The 20,015-nt window shown below is 47.0% G+C and overlaps 2 protein-coding genes across 2 annotated transcripts; both read right to left on the bottom strand.

Moving 5' to 3' along the window:
• Positions 1-3,339: 3,339 nt before the first annotated feature.
• Positions 3,340-4,297, bottom strand: LOC133906287 (NDR1/HIN1-like protein 2). Its single transcript, XM_062348150.1, has one exon. It carries the CDS (start codon positions 4,137-4,139, stop codon positions 3,537-3,539), a length of 603 nt encoding a protein of 200 aa, XP_062204134.1. The 5' UTR covers positions 4,140-4,297; the 3' UTR covers positions 3,340-3,536.
• A 6,343-nt stretch (positions 4,298-10,640) lies between these two features.
• On the bottom strand, positions 10,641-11,933 carry LOC133906764 (NDR1/HIN1-like protein 1). Its single transcript, XM_062348763.1, has one exon. The coding sequence runs from the start codon at positions 11,555-11,557 to the stop codon at positions 10,931-10,933; it is 627 nt and encodes a 208-aa protein (XP_062204747.1). The 5' UTR covers positions 11,558-11,933; the 3' UTR covers positions 10,641-10,930.
• Positions 11,934-20,015: the final 8,082 nt, after the last annotated feature.

Below are 20,015 nucleotides of genomic sequence, written 5' to 3'. Positions count from 1 at the left end.
TTGATAAGGACAAATTAAGAGTAGCCAAAGCCTATAACAAGAAGGTAAGGGCAAAGTCATTTCAAATTAGAGATATTGTATGGAAGACTATCCCGCCGATTAGGTCAAAGGACAATAAGTTTGGCAAGTGGTCTTTGAGTGGGAAGGTCCATACAGAGTTGTAAGTATCGTCCCTAAAAATTTCTATTTGTTAGAAACCTTGCAAGGGGAGAAATTGCATAAAGCTATTAACGGACAATATTTGAAGTATTATCCTAGTGTGTGGCAAAGTACATAGAAAAAACATAGTTGGTGTGTTGATTACCATCGTTCTAAGGTACAACTGATGATATTATTTTGTGTCAAACATGTATGTTTACCAAAAATAGGGGCATATGTTGATGACAAGATTTGACATCTATAGTAGTCATGGAAGTGATGATCGACTTAATGGGAAATTGTTGGCCTGGTTGAATGCGTGAATATGGTCTCTGGCTAGGGTGGTCTCTGGCTAAGTTGATCTTCGACTATGGTGATCTCCGACCACGGTGGCCTCTGACCAGGTGATCTTCAGCCAGGATGCTCTCCGACCATGGTGATCTTAGGCCATGGTGATCTTCGACCGAGTGGTCGAACCGAGCAGCTAGTCAAGTCCAAGGGGCTGGTCAAGACTGAAGGCCTGGTCAAGTACAAAGAGTTGGTTGAGTTCGAGAAGTTCTTCAGACCGAGCAATGACTGATCGAATGTGAGCACGTGATTGAACCAAGTAGTCGTTCTTCAAGTAGATGTTCGGATCAAGAATGTAGTCGAATCCAGGAAAGTTGAACTGCAATAAATGATACTCGGGTAGATATATTGGAGTTTAAGTGGTAGACTAGGAAAGATATGTTATAGAAAATTTGGAGATCAGAAGGCATAGACGAATCATATTTGCAAGTCTTGTTTGGTTTGAATTAGGAGTCCTGATCTTATACAGCTAAGACCTGCCTCCCTTCAACTATGGGAGGGTCTTGACCGATTGAGAGACATCAACTAATCGATCAAACACAATTTACATTACCTTTCATTTTTATCTCTTTTTTCTAGTTCCTATAGTTCGGTTCTCTTTCCCAATCTATATTGCTACTTGTTCTTGATTTTGACGACCAAGGACAAGTCGACGGCCATCTGCACTCTGATAGGGTCCCTCCCAAGCATGTCTAAGAACGAAGATCCGATGATGTAGTGCCACGACTAGGTTATCCTAGGTGTTGCTCGTCGGATATTGCACACGAGGTGCTCAGTATTTGGCGCAACATCTTTTTGTGTCAACACTTAAATTTTTCCATAACTTTTTTTATTATATTTTTCAAGAACACGTAGGAGAACTATGCATCTTCACATTTCCTATACGTCTAGCAACTGAAAACACATGATGTACAGTCGACACTGTCGACAAAGAAACACGGTGTGGGTTTTTGATTTGGGTAGCATTTCTTGGTTGATGGTTTAGATATGTGGTTTTAGGAGGCAGCCAGCCCGATGGTGGCAACAGATGGCCGATGGTGCAACGAGGCAGGCTGTCGCTGACCACGGGTGGTGGAGGACATCCTATGGGTGGCGTATGCGGCGGGGGAAGCAAGGAAACCGTCCGACGAAGCCAGATTAGCACAATGGAGGCGAGGGATGTGGATCTGAGATTAGAATTTAGTGGTGAGAAGAGGCACAAATCACAAATGGTGGAGTCACGATATCTTACTGTGACAAGTGACACCAATGAAGTTGTGGATCAGCAAGGCAACACATAGGAGTGGATCTATAGGAGAGGACACAGGTAGTGCTTCGCAAGGCTTGGAGCACATAGCCTAAGGTCACCACATGAAGTAGATCGAGTGTAAGAAACAACTCACAAACCACAAATGGTGTAGTCGTGAAGTTTGGTAGCGACAAGTGCCACTAACAAAGTGGAGAATTAGCAGGGAAAGACATGACAGAGACTCAGTGGTGGAGGATACAGGCACCACCGCATCAAGCTTTGATCATGCTCGAGGTGGCCACGTCAGGCAGGGGGCGAGGCAAGGCAAAGACTGCAGATGGTGGAGCCGCTACCTTCGCCAATGATTAAAGTCACTAGCGAAGCTGTGGATCGACATGCAGGACACGAGTGCCAGGCTTGGGCCACTAACCTTGTGGTCACAACAGTATGATGGCGAGGAGCTATGTTTGATAGAGTTTGCTAGGAAAATTTTAAAAATTAGAAAACAAATTTGTTGTTGTGCAGCACAAGGTTGTGGTATCAGGTAGTGCGATGGGGTAAGGCATAATGCATAGGTCATAGATGATGGAGCCACAACCTGCGGCAATGACAAGGGACAATGATGAAGATGTGGATAGGTAAAACGACATAAGGGAATTGGGCTTCGTCCGCTTACTGCAACAACAATTAGAGGAGGACCAACATTTGACTGAATTGGTTAGTGGAAAGAAATTCAAAATATAGAACTATTGCGCATCAGAAAGGAGTTGCACGAGACCATAGTGTCAAGTAGGCGGTGCAGCAAGGTACAACATGGTAGAGGTGGACCCACAACTTACGGTAGTGAAAGGGGACACTAACAAAACCGTATATTGGCATGCGTCATATAAAGTTTGTGGAAATAGTTTTTAGTTACACCAAAAATATATCAACTCTAGTCCGTGCAATTGCTAGTTAATAATATAATAGATCCCTACATTCCTCTCAAAAAGAAAAAAAAACTATGGTGCTATTCCTCTAAAAACAATACAGTCCTGTTTGTAGTTGTAGGATTGCTCTGGGAGTTTTAATAATTTAGTAGAAATAAATACTTCCCTTGCTACGTATCTGGTTCTAAAATTCCTGTGTCAAACAGGCCCACAGGTTGTCACAGCAAACGTGTCCACAACAACATCAGCAAAGCATTTGTACGCATGCATGGTCCTCGAGCTTGTGGTGGATCACCTATGGCCTTTGCCAGCCAAGCGATGTCGATGTCTCTCGTGCTCGTGCTTATAGTTCGACGAAAGAGCAGTCTCATTTGCACAGAAAGCCGGTCCGTTGACCTGAGAGATGTCAAGTCAACGACCTATATAGGAGAGAGAGCAGGTCTTTGGAAAAATCAAATTTTATAAAATTTCCTTCCATCAATAAAGAGCGGAATCAGCAAGGTCAATTAAGGTGGATCAACCCGCTATAATGTCTCATGACATGGCTGCTCGCTCAAACCTAACCTCCAATCAAGTGCAAGAGCGCGTGGTGTTTAACAAGTTCAGCAAGCTGCAGAAACATTGGCATATTTCTTAGCGATCTAAATCGCTGGATAAACCAGACTGTACGTAACCCATGCATGCATGTTGATGTGATTTATAGCCAATCACCAAATGAATAATAATCCAATATACAGCAGAATCAAGAATGGTAGCACCAGCGCATTGTACAGCAACAGCAATAATAATAATAATCCAAACAACAACAAGCTTCAATTGCATGAATAATCAAATAACGGTGTGTCGCTAATCCTCCCCAATCGAAAGAAAGCGTCAACGCAAGCACTCAATCATCAGTACTTGACCCTACACCGGTCGCCGGAGGCAAGAGCTCCGCCGGCGCCGGCGCCGGGGCCCTCTGCTTTGACCGGAATGCTCAACGAGCATCGAATCCTCGGCTTCTGCCGTATCTTGATGCTCCAGAACACGTACCTCACCCGCACGTCGACGTCCAGCTCCAGGCTCACCGGCGCCTCGCCCTTCTCCTCCTTCTCCAGCTCCCCGGCGACGTCGCCGCTGACGCCGACGCCCCTCCCGTCGAACTCCAGCTTCACGACGTCGCCGGTCTTCCTTCTCTGGTAGAACTCGGTCGGGGAGGCGGAGCTAGCGGCCGGACCGAGGACGGCGTCGCGGTAGCGGAGCTCGGCGTCGAGGGTGTCGTAGTAGATGTTGACGCGCTTGCTGGGGTTGTAGAGGCTGACGTTGACGGCGAGGTGGTACGAGACGGCGGAGGAGGCGTTGGAGACGAGGGTGAGGTTGGAGAGCGCGGCGGAGGCGACGGTGGCGCGTATCTGGTGGGGCTGGAAGATGGCCCAGTAGATGAGCACGGTGATGCCGACGGAGATGAGCAGGGTGCAGCAGCTGCCGCAGCACGTCTTCTCGCGGCTGCCGGACATGGTGGGGAGGAGGAGGGGGAGGTTGCTGCTACCTGCCGAGCTGGTTGGTGCTGTTGCTCAACGGCGGGAGGCCGGGAGGAGAGAGAGGTAGCGCGTGCGTGTTGTGATATGGTGCTGGGATGCTGCCATGCTGCTGGAGGAATTACTAATTAATACCGGTCGAGCTATATAATGACCAGGGCTTGGCATCCCATCCATTTCTTCCCGACCCAATTTCCAAGTGAAATGTAACAGGTCACCCTACTTTGATACAGAAATCGTTGACGTTGTTTCCTCTGAATTCCCTACAGAATTTCCTGTGAGAATTGAGCTGTTAATTGTACAAAAATGCAAAGATGGTGCGCGTGCTACTTAACTGACCTTTGCATCTTAATTGCAAAACAAAGGAAAAAAGAAAAAGGAAATTGTCTTAGCATGCCTTTGGAATGTTTGTTTAGCCTTTAATTTCGAGCTTAGCTGCATGCCCGCATCTCATGAATTGTTGGGTCAGTGGCAATTATCAATTGACCTTGACCAAACCTTGGGTACCATACACGTTTTATTGGCAGAGACGTGTTTGTTGGCTAGTTCTGAACACGGAAAGAACAAGACCTCTTTCCCTTGGACATTTCGTGAGGAGACGACCTGGGCTCCTCTCACGTCTTTGTGTAATCCTAGAGTGTTGCTGTCATGTAATGATACATTATATATATTGCTATGTAAAAAACGGGTATAAGACATAATTTAGTGACAGATCGACTCATCACTTATGTGATATCAGGTTCGAAACAGGTATGGATCTGTCATAGATAATAGGTAATAGGTGAGGGGTAATGACTAAACCCGTCACCTATAACCTAGTCAAAAGTGGCGGGTCTCCCTGCACTAATAATAACTGATGGACCGTGTTATGACCCGTCATTTTTAATAAGTAATAAATGACAGGCAATCTTATAACCCGTCACTTATTACTCAAATCTGTTATAAAAGCTGACCAGCTACTGTGCACGTTGAACAGTTATTGAACAGTACTGCGCGCACAATAGCTGATGATTTTCTCCGGTTTCACTAGAGACTCTCTAATATCTTGTTGATTGAAGTTTGAATTGGTACTAGATCTTTGAAGGTTTGCATCCCCGCTTCTCTCCTCCTCTAAACTCTAATTGGTAGATTTCTTGTGCTTTGAGTTGTAATCGATTGTTTTGCATCTTTATCCAAAATCTTAGAACAAGTGAGTTGTATTTATGTTAGATTTGATACTAGGTTTGCTCGATCTACCGCGAGATGCCACAAATTTAGTATAATTGTATGGAATTTTTAATCGTGTGCTTAATCACATAATTAAGGTAATTGTTAATGAAGAATTGATGTTTTTATATTAATAGTAGATGGCAGACATAAGGTGGATGTATCGTGAGACTCGAACTTGTACGGAGTACCTGAGAGAGGTGAAACATTTCATGAGTGCTGCTTTGGTGACTATGAAAGAACATGGTAAAACGACAATGAATTATCCATATCGCGATTGCAAGAATGATAAGAAATTTCCGAAACTAGACAATATCCATGTACACTTGATTCTGATCTTAGGGACGAGGACATATTAGGTTTCAATGATAATGATTTCAAGGATTTTGTGAAGAATGTGTACCAGATGGTGCGTGATGTCGAGTGATATGATGAATAAAACAATGGTGAGTTTGCTCAATTTTAGGAATTTGTGCGGTATTCCAAGATGTCATTTTTCCTAACTGTAAGGAGAAGTACACGTGGGTATTTGGGAATCTAAAGCTTCTACAGTTGAAGTCAATTCATGGTTGGACTGATAAAAGTTTTGAAGTATTACTGGATCTATTAAGGAACATACTGCCGGATGAGAACTTGGTGTGCGAGGGCGTCTACGATGCAAAGAAGATAATATGTACTTTAGAACTGGAAATAGAAAAAAAAACATGCATATAAGCATGATTGTATCTTGTTTCGTGGAGAGTATGCAGAGCTGGATCAATGCTCCATTTGTGTAACCCATCAATATAAGCGCAGAAATGACGGTGGTGATGGGGATGTAGGCAAGAAAAGTAAAGGGCCTCCTAGGAAGGTAGTGTGGTGTTTTCCTGTAATACCCCGTCTGAAGCTTCCGTTTGCCAACAGAAATGAGGCCCAATTGGTGCGCTGGTATAATGATACGACACTCGACGGATTCGGCTCAGTGACGAATCATTGATTTCACATTTGGTTGGTTCGCTGAAGAATTAAGAAATATTAGGTTTGTTATGAGCACAGATGACATGAATCCATTCGATAATATGAGTACCTCACATAGCACCTGACCTGCTGTATTATCGATTTACAACCTTCCACCCTAGCTTTGTAACAAGCGGAAATACATTATGTTATCGATCTTGATATTAGGACTGAAACAACTTGAGAATGATATCGATGTGTACCTTAGACCTTTAGTCAATAATCTTAAGAAACTCTAGTCAGAAGGCATTGAGGTTTAGGATTAGTACAAGCAAGAGTATTTTACTTTGCACGCCATGTTGTTCGTCACCATCAATGATCTGCTAGCACTTTGTAACTTGTCAGGTCAGAGAAAAAGAAAAGGTGAAGCTTTCCCCCATTGCTTAGATGACACATGCAGTTTGAGGTTGAACAACTCAAAGAAAATAGTGTACATGCGGCATCGATGTTTCCTTCCCAGGAAGCACCCGTACTAAAACATGGACAAGTAGTTTGATGGTACAAGGGAGAAAGCGTTACCTCCGAGGCATTTCAGCAGTGAAGATGTCCGCAATCAGGTTAAGAATATCAATGTTGTCTTTGGCAAGCGAAAACAATCCTCCAAGAATGATGAACAGTTAGGAATGTGGAACAAGAAATCAATACTATTTGAGTTAGAGTATTGAGAAAAATTATATGTTCGCCACTCTATCGACAACATGCATGTAAAGAAGAATATTTGTGAGAGTCTGATCGGTACATTGCTTCAAATCAAGGGAAAAGAAAAGGATCATGAGAACGCATGAGCTGACATTGAAGAAATAGGCTTAAGGCTAGAGCTCCATGCACATGATACGGATAAATGAAAACACCTACCCCAGCAGCTATCACTCTCTCTAAAACGGAGAAAAAAGAATTCTGTAAGCTCTTGCACAGTGTGAAAGTTCCCTCCAGTTACTTGTCCAATATCGTAAGGCTTGTTTCAGTGAAAGAACTAAAGATGAATTTCGCCTTAATGAAGTACCATGATTACCATGTGATGATAATGTTACTGCTTGAGGTAGCTATTAGGAACATCCTCCCAATAAAAGTTCATGAGGCTATCGTGAGCCTATGCTTTTCTTTAATGCAATTGAACAAAAGTTGCTCGATCCAGACTCGCTGGAGGAGCTAGAAAAAAAACACTTTGAGACTATGTATTCTTGAGGTGTATTTTCCACCATCCTTTTTTGATATCATGGTACATCTCACTGCTCATCTTATGAAGGAGATACACTACTTTGGCCCTGTGTTCCTGCATCACATGTTTCCATATGAGAGATATACCGCTAGGATCATCCTTGACTCCATCCAACCTCATTGATCATTCGGCATCAAGCACCCCGCTTAGCCTCGATCACCTGCCATCGACCGCCAAGTTGCATCCATCACTTGTACACCATAAGTCCATCAACTCCAGAACTATATAACATCATCACATATTAGTCCAAATTGAAATCAAGTTGAAAAAGATCAGACGTAACAAAAATGTGAACACCGGATGTCCGGCGTTCACACTAGTGCAACATCGGACTATCCGGTGAGTACAACTCCACTGGAACCTGTTTTGCATTCCTCTCTGGAAAACTTACTCTGGTGATCATAAAATCCTAACATCGGACAATCCGGTGAACACCTAAAGATTTGCCTCAGAACTGAAAGGCTCTGGTGATACTCTCCACTATTCGCATGCCCATCAACAGACCATCTAGTGAGTACATCATCACTAAAACTTAGTTTTTCAACATTTCTGGAAATTTTTGTCCGGTGAAGCCTCTGGTGATCACCCGTGCACACATCGGTTCATCTAGTGAGGCTACCACACTAGACTTTCACATGTGCACCATTCTCTAAAAAATTAGTTTGGTGCTCACTCTTACCCACACTCAACCTTGCGGTGAATGAATTTTTTTCTGCCTCTGCGCTGAAAAGCTCCGATTCTCACATCTACTATACACCAGACTATCCGGTGAGGTAAAAAACCCTCACAGACTATCTGGTGAGTGTAAGCTTCCTGCACCGAGACAACGATACAAACTCCAATTCTTTTCAACTTTGGTTAGACAAAATCAACATTACAGCATATAACCATGAAGGTGATATACCCTAGAGGTAATCATAGAGATGATTGTATCACATGTCTATGTTCATGAACTTCTGAATAATATGTTATTCTAAGAATGACTATTGTTTACTTTAATTGGAAAGTATGTCACTTGTTCATAAAACTCTTTGTTTATATTATGATGTTATTCTTAGTCGATCTCTGGTTGCATATCATTGTGATGATATATAAGATCAGCACATGTATTGATTGATGATCATATTTCATGGATCATAGGTATAGAGGTACCAGATCAATAATGTGAATATTTATGTTAGAGAACCAAATATTGGATAGACCCACCTTGAGATACTGCTGGGATTTTTATTATGATGTGCCATCACTTGTTATCTCAAATGGTGTACCTACAAGATCCTTAGACCTGAGATCGTCATTGATTCTCATAATGTGTAGTGACATACTTTAGGGCTGCCAAATACTATTTATAACTGGGTAGTCATAAAGTTAGTTTTTGGATTTGTCATTAAACATGTCGCAAGGTGTGAGCGATCAAGATGGAATTTGCCCCTCCTTGATAACAGGAGAGATATCTCTGGACCCCTCGAGGTAGTTGGATTGAGAAAGTGTATGATCATGCTAATATGATTATAAAGTTAATCATGATGATCCACTACTTGATCGAGTGAATGATCGAGCTATCATAAGGATGGCACGTATCTCACCTTATAGTTGATTGGTATTATGAGGTGAAGGGATCGGTGCATATGTATATCAATGTTCAGTCGATATGATCTTTTGTGTATACTCAGGAGTCAACATGTCCTGCTAGGGACCGCTATTGATTTTAGTTTGGAAAGGGTTTCCAAGTCGTAGCCGTTTGTATATAAACCTAACGGGTCACACACTTAATGGGTTGAAACAAAACATGCGAATTGGATTCATATATGGGTTTGATTGGATTGTGATCCATGAGGTGTTGGAGTCCTAAATGGCTTCAAACGTATGAGCCCATTAGCGAGCTCAATATAAAGATAGACGTGAGGTGGAGCGTGGAGAGGTGGAGCAACTCGAAAACCCTAACAGCAGCTTTCCACACGATCCCTCAAAACCCTAGCTACGCGCAAGGTGCTAGCACATCGACGCTCGGTGTTTCTGCCTTGTACGTATGGATATTGTAGAGGCGCTACTACTGTTATGGCGTTGATCTTACTCGACGAGTTAATCGTTCGTTTGGTCACAGAGCACAACGCGATCACTCAGATCTGGTCGGATAGCACAACACGACCACTCAGAACTGGTCAAGGCCGTGATAGACCTGATCGAAAGTTGGTCGAGGAGCACGACGACCTGCTCGGAGTTGGTCGAGCGTGACTGGTCGCGAATTATCGAGAAGCTGTTCAAAGAGTTTGATGCGCACAACGTTAGATCGGCCTACTTTAACTCTTCTTTCGCTACACTACGCGTCGAGTGATAACGATCTATGATCTCCTACTAGCATGATTTTCTGAGTGATTACAATAAAAAAAAATTATTTGACACTAACGTAGACTACCTGTTCCCGAACCATACATATGCTAACTAAAAAAATCACATAACACCAAGCATTCATCACATAAGATAAATCAAAACACATCTAAACTTATTTGGTCACTGTCCATAGTCACTATGCCCGACTCTACATACTCATACTACTGATTTAACTATCCGTTGTAACTGATTCCAAAGTCAAAATGCCAAACATTTTTTTATGTCGAGAATAGATGCTTCCACATGCGAAAGCCACCGGCAATTGGCGTGCTAGGCTAGGAGAAAAAGGGGCCGCTACATACCCATGTGTCTTCTTCCAAGGCGTCTGAGTGAAGTTCAAGCCCCATCCATGTGTTTAGTCGAGAGAGAGAGAGACTGATCAGATCAACCGAACCGCTGCTTTGACACTTTGGATCACAGAGTCGTCCCCATGTGTACCTATGTACTTGGATGCATGATCTTCTCGAGCTGGTTGTGGTTGTTGCCACCAAACCCTCTCTCTCTCTCTCTCTCTTTGCCCCAACAAAATTCCAAAATCCAGATCAAGCACCTGCATTTCAGTACATCATATCTCCAACGCATGCTCCATGATCAAATGAAACTACTACTACAATCACCAAGATGATTTGGCTCCACCGCCAAGAGAGAAAGACATGTAAAAACGAGAGTTGAAAAAAGAAAAACAAATGCAAATTACCATGGGATAATACAGTAACTTGTAACCCAATCTCACCAAAACGGTCCTCAAAAAAGGTTTCCTTTTGACAGTGGAACAGCTATATAGTGAAGGCAGAATATGCATATATGACCATGGTATTAGCAACTCTAAATGAAAATTACCCCATGCATCCTTTACATTTATAACCCATTACTCGCTATTGATTGGTTGATTGATTGATTATTAGCAGCCGATCTGATCAAGATCTCTGCCTCGCCGGCGCCGGCAGCCCAGTTAGTCTTAGACCTCGACGTGGCAGTAGGTGGTGGTCTGGAACCTGAACCCGCCTGCCCCCGGCGCGCCGTTGCCGCCGTTGGTGACGAGGAAGGCCGGGCAGGTGACGAAGAGGTGGTAGTGGCCGGAGATCCAGCTGCCGACCTTCCACCTGACGCGGCCGTCGATCTTGACCTGCAGGATAAGGTAGCCGGCCTGGCAGTCCTGCGAGAGCGCGTGGGCGAGGTAGGGCGCGAAGGGCACGCTGGGGCCCGACAGGACGGGGGACCAGACGTCGACGTCGCCGTGGCCCTGGTAGACGGGCGGGAGCGAGGCGGCGACGGTGATCTGCTGGTACTTGTAGGAGGTGTAGACATCGAGGCGGTCGTAGTAGACGCCGACGCGGTCGTTGGGGTTGCGGGAGGCGATGGTCACCTGGATGGAGGTGGAGAGGACGCCGGAGGAGTTGGAGAGGTCGAGCTGGCGGAGCGAGGCGTCCTGCAGGAAGAAGCGCGGGTGGGTGGGGCGGAGGACCAGGTAGACGATGAGCGCGATGATGCCGACGATGAGGGCCAAGCCGAGGAGGATGGCGAAGAGGCCCCGGCACGACCGGCGGAGGTCGTCGCCGCCGTGGTTGCCGCAGTCCTTGCTCATGGCTGCTGCAAGAGGTATAGATAGCTGCCTGCCTTCGGCTGCTGGTTCTTGGGAGTGTGGGTTTCTTCTTCCTTGTGGCTGTGGATGTAAGAGCGGGAGAGATTCTTGGTTCGTCGGCCTTTGGTGGAAGAATGAAACGAACAGAGAGAGAGAGAGAGTGATGTTTCAGAGGAAGAAGAATGAAATGAGCAGAGGAGGTGGGGTGTTTGGGAAGCTGAGTAAAGTGGACGTTATTAATAGGCTCAGGGAGTATAGAGAGAGAAAGAGAGTGTATGAGAGAGTGAGAGAGAGAGATTAGAGAGTGTATGAGAGAGAGAGAGAGAGAGAGAGTATTAGAGTGGTGATGGTGTGTTGGTCATGTTCAGAGAGATCATGTATGGAGAAATGAGAAGGTTCCAAGTTGGGAGCTGTTGCAACGTGCCTCTTCTCTTTTTTCGTCTTGTCGTTAGTGTCATGGCAACAGCAAAGGCGGAGGGCCAACCAGTACTAGAATACTTGGGCTCGACTTCCTTCTTCTTCCCCAGTCCAATCCCTCACCCCAAATTGCTCTTCGCTACTGCTTGCTCGAATTGCTTCGCTCCATCGAGATCTCCCTCTCCCCGAGATCGCTGACAGTTGGATGAGCATCCATCCATCCTCGTGACACTTGGTTCGTACGCAGGCGACCAGTTTCTCAGCCTCCAGTGGGTGGGAGCAGCGTCGCGCAGTGCAGGCAGGCTGCTGGTAGCAGCAGCAGAGCAGGTTGGCTCACTCCTTCGTTGGACCTGCCGGCCGACCACCTTTGCCAGATGAGTGTATGTATGCACACCGACACAACAGTAGGAGAGGTCCAGGTGTCTAACACGCTGTTGCTACTGCTGCACGTTTGAGGCGGCAAATGCGTGTGTGCACAAAGGAGGAGACGTCAATTGAAGCTCACTGCAACATTGTTGGGTGATAACTAATCTTACTATTACTAATCCTAAGACGAGATGTGCTAGAAAAAGTTTGAGTCTTAGAAATTCTTATAAAAAAGCAAAATATCTGACTATCGATTTGATGAACTCTAATTAATTATTATTGACAACAATAATCATCGGATCTAAAGTGTTTCTAAATTACCTATCTTGCCATTAGGAAAAAATTAACGCAAACGACCCCTAATATATGGTTCTAAATTACCCATATATGTTATTATGAAAAAAATTAACACAAAATATCTACTTCTAAATTATCCACATATGTCATTATAAAAAAAACTAACCAAAATAATCCAAATATTTACTTCTAAATTACTCACATATACCATTATAACATAATTAACCCAAAATGTTCCATATACTTTTCACTTAAACACAAATTTAGATCTCTCTCGATTATATCATGGAGTTTGGAGACAAACTAAAAAAAATAAAATATTGTATCATGGATAGCCATACACGTGTTAACGAATATCATGAACGTGAGAGAGAAAAAAGAATAATAACTTTGCATAAAGCCCTGATTTAGTAGAGGAGTGCGGGAAAGAAGCATAATCAATCACATCAGTCACTTCTAAATTCTGTATTTCACGAAGTTCCATTATCTATATATTTCTGAAAATATTTCTAGCCTGTGTTGGATTGATAAGCTACTAATCAGGTTCGCCATCCTTGACCCACGTGAACTGAACTGCAGAGCGATCCGTCACGAGAACTCTGATGCAAGTCTTGAATGTAATATCTTAATATTTAAAGAAAAAATATCACATTCATTCTGAAAACCATAAAATTATTATGTTAACCTAAAAAAATCTAAACACTTATTATTATAAACATTTAACACTCTAAATTTAACCAAATAGTCAATAACAAATACGATTAATAAATGGTTAAATTCGAAATTAAAAATTATGAAAATTAGTAGTTTGATTTTCATACAATTTGAGAAGCAAAATATGTAAATAAAGAGTCCAAATAAAATAAATTAAATAACAATTGAAATTATAGTTAGAATAGAAAAAAAGAAAGATCCATATCAAATATAGTCTTTAAAAAAAACAAATTATCATAAAAACCAAATACCTAAATAAAGAATATGTAAAATGTAATTAATTAAATGTTGTAGTGATAAAATATTATAATAAGACTTATTATGCTATTAGGAAGAGCCACTTGCTGATTCATATATACTGCAACTTTATAGCATGGACGTGGCTGCAAGGACATAGAAGAAAAGAGAAGGGATGGATGTCGACGTGGCGAGACAGGGTTCCGTGTTGGATTGAATCGTTCGTGCATGTGCATGCGAGTCAGGATTGGGGTTTGCTTAGAAGCAAGAAGCATCCTCATCGAGGGAACTGATCTGGACCAATTGGCTGGTGGTCCATTGTCCATACGCGATGTGGCGACCCCATGCAGGCGACGCTGAGGTCACTCGTCATCCTTCCGGTAAGGTGTCTTTACTTACACGTCGTGCGAGGGATTAGTGATGTTAAAATGAATCGTGCTTATTGGATCGGTCCAATACACGCTATTGTAAGCACGGTCCAAATACGACATGACTTAAACTGAGACAGACTAGATCGACATGGCATGAGGCGACAAGTTGTGCCTGAGCCGACGTGTGCGGCACAGGCGCAGCCCATCCCATCTCGCCCCGACCACCCGCATCGCTGGCGCTGCCACCCAACCACCCCGCTCGACCACGCCGCCACCTCCCAGCCACCTCGCCCCAGTAGCTCCCCGCCCCGCACATCATAGCTTACTGTGCCGTAATCGTATCTAGGTTGACTTGATCCGATACTGTACTTCACATGTCGTGCCGTAGATCGAGAGAGCGCGACACGCGGGCCGTTAAACTCACTGGGTCTGTTGGGCCGGGCCCGTGGCGGTAGGCCCATTTGAATGGCACTGCGAGGGATCGTGCACAAACATGTACTCCACGGTCAGTCGGAGAGTGAATCACACGGCACCACCATGCGTAGCAGCAGCCTCGTCGCGTGCTCCTGCTCTCCATCCCCTGCTGCCCTCTACGATGCCGGATAGGATCCGTGTACCTGCACCGTGCTCGTACTAGTCTCTGTCGCGAGCACGAGCAGGCGGCTAAATCCCTGGGCGTAGCCGATCGAGGCGGCCGGCGACGAGTCCACGACGCTGCATCGGCAGCACGCAGTGAATCATCGTCCACAGCCATTTGCACGCAGGGGCCGGCGGCTACCTTCCATAGCTCCGGTGCACCATCTTTGTTGAGTAGTGTGGCGAAAAGCGGCTTTGCGGTTGGGCGAAAGTGGAACCAGGAATCCTGCTCCAAGGACGGTGCTCGGAATGGAATTCCGGGGGACCTTTCTTTTCCTTTCCTTTCCTGTGCCTCGATAGAATCCGATTCTGCTTTCAGCAGCTTCTCCTTTATCAGTGCAGTGCGGTTGTGTGCGATGAACACGGCATGCAAACGTCATGGCTCATGATAATGATGATGGAATGGAACTCACCCCATTTCTACCTCTACCATTTCGTAGCATCGGTGCAGGACTGCAGATACAGCACGTCCATTCCATGGGCATGGAACGCGATTTCTGTTCGCATGCCCTAAATTACGCAGTTAACTCCCACTAATTTCATATTTCACGTAAAATCCCACATATTCAAGACGAGAGAAAATCTGTAGAACATTCTCAGACGGCTCCCTGCCAACCGTTACAATCCTGTTTCCAACTCCCACACCTCAGATCAGGTGAACCAAATAGCATGAACATCAGTGCCAAGAGACCATCATCCCCCAACCAAATGGCCGCAGGTTTCCAATTTTCAAAGCAACAGGCGGATTCTACTAAGCCTTCTACCTGAGCCCCACACAGAAGACCGTATCTTCTTCCAACTCCGAATTGACCACCTACCAGCCATGATCTTAGTACCCCAACACTGTCATGTTTATCATCACCAGAGCCTGATGCTCACATATGTGGCCATGCCCCCATTTTTGCGCCTAACAAAGCATGTTCTAGCCTATAACTACACATCAGGATGCAACATAGGTATTGGGAAGGGCATGGTGAAGTAGCGACAATCATCTTGAATTCTTTCACTTCATATGTTGTACTCCTACTTACAAAGAAATCACAATTCTTTTTGGAAAAGCAAATAAATTGCAATCCTGGGCCTATGGTACAGGGAGAGAAATAAAGAAAGACCACTCACTGTTTGAGCGTGCCTACCAAACCCAGCAAAACGAACGATAGTCCAATTTATTCAGATAGTATATCCCAGGGGCAGAATTAGGCCTGACCTAAGACCCAGATGGCCGGGTGGCTTATAGGAGCTACAGAAAAACAAGGAGCAAAATACGGGCCGCGATCTGAGCCACGGCTCTAGGTGTCTCAGTCAGAGCTCCACCCCTGGTATACCCTATGCAATGCTGGTTTGCGTTCGTCCTAATTATTGATGGCTCTTATGTAGTGCTAACAAAACTTTCAGGTGACAACACCAACAAGCAAGTAACAATGAACAACAAGCACAATGAAGACGCGCCAAGCCAAACAATATCATAACACTGGCTTTTTAACGGCCTGGCAAATGGCAATGGTTAACAAACCAAACTTACCATTACCCACTAAGTCTGCATAGACTTGCCAGAGATGAAGGAAACCACAGAGTAACAACAATACTTACAGCTCAACAAAGACAAGCTACAGCTGTCTAAAACCATACACTGGAATGCTTGTTGGGTGATCGGTTCGGTGAATTTATCAAATAACCTCATCGCAGCATGTTGCCATGAACAGAAACCAAGTATGAACATCAGCAGCATAACAATTGACAGGCAAATTATTAGCTGCAGATGTACAGCAAAGACAAATCGGGGAAATGATCCCGAGGTTGCACATGTGAATAAGTTTCGTGTCAACCGTTAACATGGAAGGCTACCCAGAGTCAAGTAACGAGAGAACGTGAGAAATCCAGAGTGGTGTTATAGAGAAGTCCCGGTTACCCTATATCAGTACTTCATGTTAGCAAATCGCCCAACTTGTGAGCTGCGTGAGCTGTGGCAATGGCGAGAGGCCGAAGGTAGAAGACAGAGAGTTTTTGGTGCTGCAGCCTTTTCTGTATATTGCCTTAACTTAAATACTGACCTTAGTGGCCGACTAAAGCGCGCAACATGGCAATGAGCGCCTCGTGATCACCACGGCTTCAGCCATGCTGCGCATGAAGCGCTACAGACACGCGCACGTACAGATGTGCGCTGACTCTCCTAACTGAATGCTGGAATACAGAGGAAAATAAGCTAACGCTAACTAACAGCAGGGACTTATTCAACATTTCACCCCCCCTAACACCTGCTGCCTACTTGGTCTTGTTGACACCGATCTTGGTGCGGAGCTCTTCTATCTTGATGCGCCCGAGCGGCTTGGTGAGAATATCAGCCAGCTGCTCCTCTGTTCTGACGAACTCCACAACAATTTCACCCGACTCTGCACAATCACGGACGAAGTGGTACTTGATGCGAATGTGTTTGCTTCCGCCTTGGTACACCGGGTTCTTGATCAGCGCGATGGCGGACTTGTTGTCCACCAAAAGCAGTGGCGGTTCAGGCTCCAGGTTTAACATGTCACCAAGGAGCCGAGCCAGCCATATGCCCTGACACGCCGCTATGGTAGCAGCGATGTATTCCGCCTCACAGGATGAGAGTGCGACCACCTTTTGCTTCTGAGATTGCCAGGTGATCGGACTTCCACCCAGGAAGAAGAGTGCACCCGTGGTGCTTCTGCTGTTGTCGATGTCGCCACCCAAGTCATTGTCGCTGTAGCCGATCAGACGGGTGGTGACGGTGTTGGCCTTCTTGTAGGTGAGGCCATGGTCCTGCGTTCCAGCCAGGTACCTAAGGATGTGCTTGACGGCTTGCAGATGATCCTCCTTGGGGGCCTCCATGAACCGGCTGACATAGCCGACTGCGAAGGATAGATCAGGGCGCGTGTGAACGATATACCTCAAGCTTCCCACTAGACGGTGGTACATTGTGGCGTCCACCGGCGCAGCATTGCTGTCTCTGCTCAGCTTCAGCTGGGTCTCCATCGGCGCGAGACACGGATTGCAGTCCACGAGACCCGCCTTCTCCAGCACCTTCCTCGCATAAGCCGACTGGCAAATGGTGATGCCGCCGGCTGTCTGCTTGACCTCCAGTCCCAGGTAGTAGCTCAGCAACCCGAGATCACTCATGCGGAAGAGAATGAGCATCTCCTCCTTGAACTTGCTGACATGTAGAGGATCGCTGCCGGTGATGATGAGATCGTCCACGTAGACGCCCATGATCAGCCGCCCGTGGCCGTTCCCGCGCGTGTACACAGCATGGTCGGAGGCGCTCCTGGCGAACCCAAGTGAAAGCAGGCTGGTGTCGAGCTTGGTGTTCCAGGCGCGCGGTGCTTGGCGTAGTCCGTACAAAGCCTTCTTAAGCCGCAGAACTCGCGTAGGCTGCTTGTCGTCGATGAAGCCCGGTGGTTGTGCAACGTACACCTCCCCCTGCAGGTCGCCGTTGAGGAACACCGACTTGACGTCCATATGGTGCACCTCCAAGCCTTGGTGCGCAGCCACGGCGAGGAGCACCCGCACGGACTCGAGTGTGGCGACCGGCGCGAACACCTCTTCAAAGTCAATGCCCTGGCGCTGGACATAACCCTTGGCGACGAGGCGCGCTTTATACTTGACGATGGCGCCAGCCTCGTCGCGCTTCACCTTGAAGACCCACTTCAGGCCAATGGCCTTGTGGCCTGCAGTGAGGTCGACGAGGCTCCAAGTCCTGTTCTGCTCGATCGAGGCCATCTCCTCCAACATCGCTCGGCGCCAGCACTCGAGGCGTTCAGCCTCTGCAAATGACGATGGCTCCTCGGCGCTTACCATGAACAGCTCACCGGAGTCGAGAGCGCGCGGCGCAGGACCGCGTGGCGTGGCGGGGCCAATGATGTCGTCGACGGTGCGGAACCTCGGCGGGTGTTCAGGATCCTGCTCGGCGTTGACGTGGTCGCTGAAGTCAGGTGGCGGTGTCACGAACCGCACCCCCCCAGGCGTGACGTCGCCTGTGTTGTCCACCGACGCCTCCTCATGGAGTGGCTCGGCGTCGGCGGCGGGTGAGCTCGGGAGCGCGCCGTGCAGAGCTCCGGTCCAGGTGATGTATTCGACGTCGAATGGATCACCTCCAGGCTCCTGTACGTATCCGTCCTTGCTCCAGTCCCACGCGCGGTCCTCATCGAACACAATGTCCCGGGTGACCACCACGCGGCGAGTGGCGGGGTTGTAGGCTCGGTACGCCTTGCTTCCTTCTTCATAGCCGATGAACACCATCGGAACACTCCTGTCATCAAGCTTCTTCTGGTGCGGCACGACCGGCTTGACGTGCGCAAGGCATCCGAAGGTCCGGAGGAAGTGGACCGCCGGACGCCTGCCATGCCATGCCTCGTACGGAGTCATCCCTTTCACGCTCCGGGTCGGCGACCGGTTAAGGACGAACACGGCGATGTGCACAGCCTCTCCCCAGAATTCACCGGGCATGCCCTTTGCCTTCATCATGCACCGCGCCGTGGCAACGACCGTCTGGTTGCGCCGCTCTACCACCCCGTTTTGCTATGGTGAGTACGGGGAAGTGAGCTGGCGCTTGACCCCAGTGTCGGCGCAGTGGTCGGAGAAGTCGACGGAGATAAATTCCCCACCGCGATCGGTGCGCAGCGCTTTCAGCTTCCTCCCGGTCTCGGCTTCAACTCCAGCTTGGAACCGCTTGAGGGCCGCTGCTGCCTGGTCCTTGCTCTCAAGCAGAACGAGCCACATATAGCGGCTGTAGTCGTCCACGAGAAGCAAGAACAGGCGCTTGCCACCAGCAGTCGGCGGCGAGATGGGGCCGCACAAATCACCATGTACCAGCTCCAGGACAGCCTCGGACCTCCCCTTTGCCTTGCTAGGGAAGGAGGCACGCCTCTGCTTGCTGACGAGACAATCGTCACATATCTGCTCCACTTGGGTGATCAGCGGTAGGCCGCGTACCCATCCTCCAGCGGCGAGCTGCTTCAGGCCCTGAAAGCTCAAGTGACCAAACCTTGCATGCCAGCGCCAAGCCACCTCGGAACACCGGGCGTTAAGACTGACAGGACTCGCGATCTCGATGTGAAGAATGTACAGACGACTCGGACCTCGACGCACCTTGGCCAGCAGGCGACTGTTTTGGCCCCAAATCCGGAGTAGGCCACCCTCGATCAGGATGCGGCAGCCATTCTCGTCGAGTTGCCCAAGACTCACGATGTTGGCGGTGAGGGCCGGGATGAAGTAGACCGCCGTGAGTGCCTTATGCTCGCCCGTCTTGCCGGTGAAGAGTACGGTACCGCGCCCCTCAATGGAGACCACAGAACTGTCCCCAAACTTGACTGTCCCGTGCACGCCAGTGTCGAGCTCGGAGAAGATGGTGCGCGCGCCGGACATGTGGTTCGTTGCGCCCGTGTCCAGGACCCAGCGCTTCTGGTCCC

This window comes from Phragmites australis, chromosome 23, assembly GCF_958298935.1.
Source record: "Phragmites australis chromosome 23, lpPhrAust1.1, whole genome shotgun sequence".
In the NCBI taxonomy this organism is placed as follows: domain Eukaryota; kingdom Viridiplantae; phylum Streptophyta; class Magnoliopsida; order Poales; family Poaceae; genus Phragmites; species Phragmites australis.
This window is presented reverse-complemented; position numbering and strand designations above follow the sequence as displayed.

Coding starts and splice junctions, on each gene's coding strand:
- LOC133906287 (XM_062348150.1), bottom strand. CDS start 4,139: ATGTCCGGCAGCCGCGAGAAGACGTGCTGCGGCAGCTGCTGCACCCTG.
- LOC133906764 (XM_062348763.1), bottom strand. CDS start 11,557: ATGAGCAAGGACTGCGGCAACCACGGCGGCGACGACCTCCGCCGGTCG.